Below are 6,082 nucleotides of genomic sequence, written 5' to 3' on the forward strand. Positions count from 1 at the left end.
GACCCTTGTGTTTGCTCTGCGAATGTGCAGGGGAGCCCCTGGCAGACACCGGCTTCTCCAAGTTTGCTCCTGGCGACCCTTCGGACAAGACGGGTACCGAGAACTGTGGCTGCACCTGCCGCAACAAGGAGTTGTTCGACGTTGGCTGCGCCAATCTGCTGCCGTTTTTCTGCGAGCAAGAAATTATGTAAAATATCCCACTTACATGAAGTTATCTACTGTAAGGCAAAATTGTTTCTGTGGAACTTGAGTAACTTGTTGCAAATTTTATTGTTCTATTTAAAAATACAGATTTTTGAATAAAGATTCTTAATACAATTTTTGAAGCTGTTTTGGTAAAATTTCATACAATATTTTTATAAGTACCACATTGACACAAAAGTTTTCAGTTATAAACTCCACACTAAGGCAATATTTTTGCCTGGCTGGGGACATATTCAACAACGATGTTTAACTACTCATAAGTAGACTAGGTACGTAGTTCAAATACAAGTAAACTTGTTTTACCGGCACTTATAACACTATCAGTACAACATGATATTAATCACCGATGATGCATATAAAGCATAAAGTGAAACAATATACTAAAAACGTTAATGCATTTAAAACATAATTCAATTCCCTTTATATTCAAAATGTCTTTATCCTTTTGGCCCTTTTCACAAGCCAAAATATGTATTAGGTAAGTACACGGGTTTGAAGACTGAACCTGTCATTATGTAATGCCAGTTAGGGCAAGCTGTATATTATTAACATTTATATTCACTACATTACAAGATTGTAACGCACATTCATGTGCATCTGCTTGTGCTCAATAACCACAGTTTGTCACCCAGTATATGGTACCGTCAATATCAGAGCGTAGAAACGCTAGTTTTGCTCTCCATATTGCTTTGCAAAGTCGCGACTTCCTTTGTGTGCAAAGTATGCCTACAAACGTTTGGTTGTTTAAGCCTCTTCAATGAGTTAGCTAGTTTAGTGCACGCAAATTCACTCGTTGCAAAAAAAACTTACTAAATTTAATCATGTTGAGTTTCTAATTCGCCGCTTGCTTTTCTCCAGCGTGTTAAAAGCAGAGGCTGTTCTACTTTACATCATCGCTACTGACTTGCCAATTTTGTGTTTTCATTGGTCATGTATGTATTGAATTCCAATGTTTGGGGTCTCGTGTTCAAGTCCTGAGGTGCCGAGACTCTCAGAGTGTCTGGGGAGAGAGTCATTACAAACCAGACTGCAGGTTGTGGGTCACTGGCCCAGTGTGGTTCACCAGACGTGATGACAAACACTTTGCAGTGCAGTATGTGTAACTGAACTACAAGGACTAGAATGACTTCATAAAGAAAACATAACTTTGAAGGTGACCATGGTTTGATCTACACAAGGTTTTACTGTAACACGCACGCTCATACACATACTTGCACATTGGGACAATTTTAGGTAATGGTTTCCATAGAAGTTGGCAGGTAAAATTTGTTATAATCAGTCCTGTTGAAAATAGTTGAACTGAACTTGGTGAAACACATCAAACAGTTCACGCTTTCAACGAACGATGGCAGTAATATGATCACTTTGCAGAGAAAAAAAATGATTATCGTTCAAACAGAATATATGTGGACCAAGTGGTTTAAAGATAGAAGCCGAAAGCTCCATGAATGTGTGGTAGAAGGACTGGGTGAGGGAGACACAAAACACCTGCCCTAGTTTCCCCGGTACCCTCGCCCAAGATTGGTCATTCTGAGAGACAAAACTGATGACCTTTACTGCATCTGCCTTAAATAGATATATGGGATTTAAAAAATCCATGAAAATCATTACTGATTTTATTACCTGTCTCCAACAAATTAATAATATACTTTATTCACTTAGTTTAGTAAGACCTGAAAATATTCCATTTTTGTAACACATATCCTCACAGGAGTATGAAAGTCTGAGAGTCACACATTTCCATGATTTTAGATTATCGCGCCTTAAAAATTAAAAATGAAGCTTTCTTCTAACATTATAGATTGAAAAGTTTACCTTACAATTTTAACCAACATATCAGCTCTCACTTAGGCCCTATTACATGACCGAGTTGTCTCTTACTGTCTGAGAGACAAAAGTGTTAAAATATTATCCTAAATATAGATTGGTTCAGTCATCTCCCGGCAGTCAAATGTGCAAACTTGCATGGGTGTTTCAGTCAACATGGATTCATAATTAACGAGCTCAGTACTGATGACGAAGAAGACTGAAGTATCGCTGACTTTTCAACCTCCATATGAATGGAAAAATTTACTTTAAAACAATCAAACTAATACATGGCTCAAAAATTATTTTTACAGTTTAACGGGTAAAATGGATTATTTCCCTATTCATATCTGTATGTCATCTTCGCCGCACACTTAACTGGGCCTGTAATGGTTGTGAGATCTCACGCGACACTGCTGCACGCGTGGATGGAGGAACTCTGTAGTAGGATAGCTGATATTACCATCGTTAATGAACTAAAACCATGTGTGATGCACCAAAGGCTTCGATGGATTCTGACACAGCTGCATAAATTGTGGAGCAAGCACTCTGGACAAGTCAGTTTACTTTCAGATCTCGTCTCATGATTGTGTGCATACTATAGATCTAGTAAAATAAAACCTTTAAGTACTTATTAAAAAAATTAATGTCGTTCAATCCATCAGCACCCTATGTTCAGATGACTCTCAGCATCGAAGGTTACATTACATAACCGAAGAGATTTACTTATAACTCCACGTGTGCAATTTTAATTCTCACCGGACCAGTAATTGTGACGAAGAAAATCCTAACATCCTTCAGATGCTTTGCAAGCAGGTACATTTCACGGTATGCGATCTAAGGCCTGACAGTACATTTCCTACTATTCTGTAAACGCTCAAAGCTGTTGATAACGACACAACTTTGTGTTGTTGCATGTCATGTACGAAACTACTGACAGACTCACCCCCCCCCCCCCCCCCCAACTCTCACTTTCTTCACGGGTGTGGTGACTGACGCCCATCTCCATTAGCGCGCGGGTGCGGGCAGTTGCACAGTCACCATCCGAGTGCACGTCCAACTAAGTGCTGCTGTGTGACCTTGAACCACCGAGACTCGCCTGGGGTGGTAGGCATCACCTCTTACTCTCCTTTCGCCAATCAACATTGCTCTGTCTTCCTATTGGTTATAACCTCCTGCCGGCTAGATATGCGATAAAAGACGGCGAGGAAGCGGTGATTGTTTAACCCCTGACTCGCTTTATCGCCTTGGCTCGTTTATCCTCTACCCATTGGGACTTCCTGCACTTCAAGACCTACGACCTTCAGCTACGAGAGCCTGCCTGCCTTGATTGAAAGGTAAATGTTCTGATCGTCCGGTTTCTGACTTGTCGTGCCTGTCATTGAATGGTAACTGCTGCCGACCATCCATTTTAAAGATGTGTCAACCCGTCCGTCAACAAATGCCTTTCTGCAGCAATCTGCAGTCAGCATAGCAGGAAGACTTCAAGTTAGTCGCAGGTAGTTCGGCCTCCCATCATTTACGTGACTTTTAATAGTTAGCACTATGAGGCAGCTGTTAGTATGTATCAAAGGGGCCAGATTTGATGATTTGTATTGGGTACAATAAATGGCCTTGCACTGGAAATGTATCGACGAATTAAATACTGACTTAAACATTATGCGTTCTCTTCTATTTATTTAGGATTATTGATCACTGGACCCCTTTTTTGATTCCAGTGTGGCGCAAGAGCCAGTTAAAGTGTTTTTAAAGTCCCAGTTCAAGAATTAGTGCAACACTTTTCAAAATTTAATCTACAAAATTCACGCCGGTCCCTTGGAAATTGAAGAATGCCAGAATCTCTTAGTTATCCTCAGCCAGAACAGTCCTCAGTGGAATATTGTTAATATCTACTCCAACACCGATCAGAACAAATAATGTCTTAAATCAATTAAATTTATTAATGTTGAATTTATATTTATGAAAATAGGATTGTTAAAATTTGTAAAATGTATCACATAGTTTTAATTGATATGTACTAACGGCCCGGGCCCTCATAATTATTTGTCAAGGGTAATCTTGTAATTTCAATGAATATCCAAAGAAAATAAAACAAATCTCAATTAACAATAAAACAGGTAAAAGATAAGCAAACCAGATTGTATTTTTTTTTTACTTCGAATACGATCCACATGCCTAGTTCTTATTGTGAGAATTAATTAAATTGTAAATGTTTCTCCCTTGCGTCCTCTGATTATTCAGTTGTTACTGTGTATAGCCCATATTAGGCAGCTTCCAGAACTTTTATAAATAAATTTATATACAGTTTTTCTTAACTACACAAGAGCAGTAACACGTGTTTGTGTATTAAAATCACGTGTCAAATATTTATTCAATTTATGGAAAATAAAAATTGAAATACGCCATATAGATTTTAATGTATTTATGTATGTGGTACTGTTGAAATAATTATTTTATACTGTTAGCAGATACGTTTTAAACAACGTTATTTTTTAAAACGTCAGCAATGTAAAAAAATTTAAATTAAACGAAACATTTAAACATCTGTTAGTACTATCAACAAACAAATACATTTTCTTTTATTGCTGACACGCAATGAGACCAAAGACGATCGTCAAATTTATTACAGTAAACATAAATTAACATACTGTGTGCAAATAAATACAAAATTTTATTAATTAAAAATAGTTTTCTTTAAAAACTGTACAAGAATTATATTCATATTGAATGGTGCAGAAATGTTAGGGAAAATACTCCGTACGTTACGCTACGTTTCACTTTCTCCCTAAAAACATTTGATATAAAAACAATTAAATTGAATTGTGCAGCAATTTTTTTTAAATTCTTGGGCACTACGAACCCTCCCGTGAGAAGTTCTGGTAATCTCGGTGTTCTCACTAAAACATTTACCCTCGAATAGGTCGCAGTTGGTGCTTGTCAGCACTGTTGGAATCCTACTGACATTACATTAATCACAAGCTGGCGAAATCCATGAATATCGGGATCTGCTCTATATTCCTTCCGTTATGGTAAATGACCTGCTATACAAATGTGGTCATGCATTACAATCCTGGGTATTTAATGACAATCCTGGGTATAAAATGAAGTTAAGCTGACTGGGTGTTACGGTACAGTATAATATAAAATGTGTTGATAAACCTGATTCTTATTCAATCCTGCTATGATATAACAAGCCTACAAGCTTGAATTAGATAAACCTGATGTTGCTGTAGTAAACAAACTTGGCAAGCCTTAGGCTCCTCTCACACTATCCGGGACCAGGAGGGCAGCGAGATACATGAGGGGCATGAGGGGCATGAGGGGCATGAGGGGCATGAGGGGCATGAGGGGCATGAGGGGCATGGCCGCTCCGAACACCCGGCTGCCTGATGACTCGCCGGACTCCACTACACCCGCCCGGGTAACTGCGCAGTACTGGTGCGCTCACACTGCCGGCAGTTTACAGGGCAATACGAGTGAAGAGTCGTGCCACAGTTGGGTACAGTATCAGTGAGCTCGACACAGATGTTATGATGTTTCAAATGAACTTGAGAAGACCATGGAGTTCATAGAATGTTCTCGCTGACAAAGGAAAATAATTTAAAAATTAATTCTTGTCTCAGTTCTTGAAAAATATAAGAAAATATCCTATTTCATACATTCTCACTAAAGGGGATGTATACAAAACAGTATATATATATATATATATATATATATATATATATATATAACATGTTCGTACCTAACTTAGCAGAGCGCACAATTTCTGTCTTCTGTCCATGGTTGCAACAACCCATTAAATCTCAGACAAATATTTTATAATATTCCCAACCCAAGTACGTGTCAGAATAATCTAAAGCAAACATAAAACATGAGAGAATCCAGCTTGAAACTAATAACTGATACAACAAGCAAAGTTAGTCTAAAGCTTGCCTAAGTGAGAGAGTTTCTGTAGGTATAAACATATTTACTATCTTAAAAAATTCAATGTTTTATTAGGTCTAGGAGTTTGTACAAGTGGATAAAGTAATATAAACTAGAGTGAAGTAATTTTTAACATTTCATAAATGAG

The 6,082-nt window shown here is 37.9% G+C and overlaps 1 protein-coding gene across 1 annotated transcript in view; it reads left to right on the plus strand.

The window, feature by feature from the left end:
• The window catches only part of LOC134532347 (hemolymph lipopolysaccharide-binding protein-like), a 51,468-nt gene extending 51,157 nt beyond the window's left edge, over positions 1–311 (plus strand). Inside the window, exon 5 of the mRNA XM_063368773.1 lies at positions 31–311. Within this exon, the coding sequence (XP_063224843.1) occupies positions 31–191 (161 nt within the window). The 3' untranslated portion in view covers positions 192–311. The remainder of the gene's footprint in view (positions 1–30) is intronic.
• The last annotated feature ends 5,771 nt before the right edge of the window (positions 312–6,082 follow it).

The sequence above is a fragment of the Bacillus rossius genome, chromosome 5 (assembly GCF_032445375.1).
Source record: "Bacillus rossius redtenbacheri isolate Brsri chromosome 5, Brsri_v3, whole genome shotgun sequence".
Classification (NCBI taxonomy): Eukaryota; Metazoa; Arthropoda; class Insecta; order Phasmatodea; family Bacillidae; genus Bacillus; species Bacillus rossius.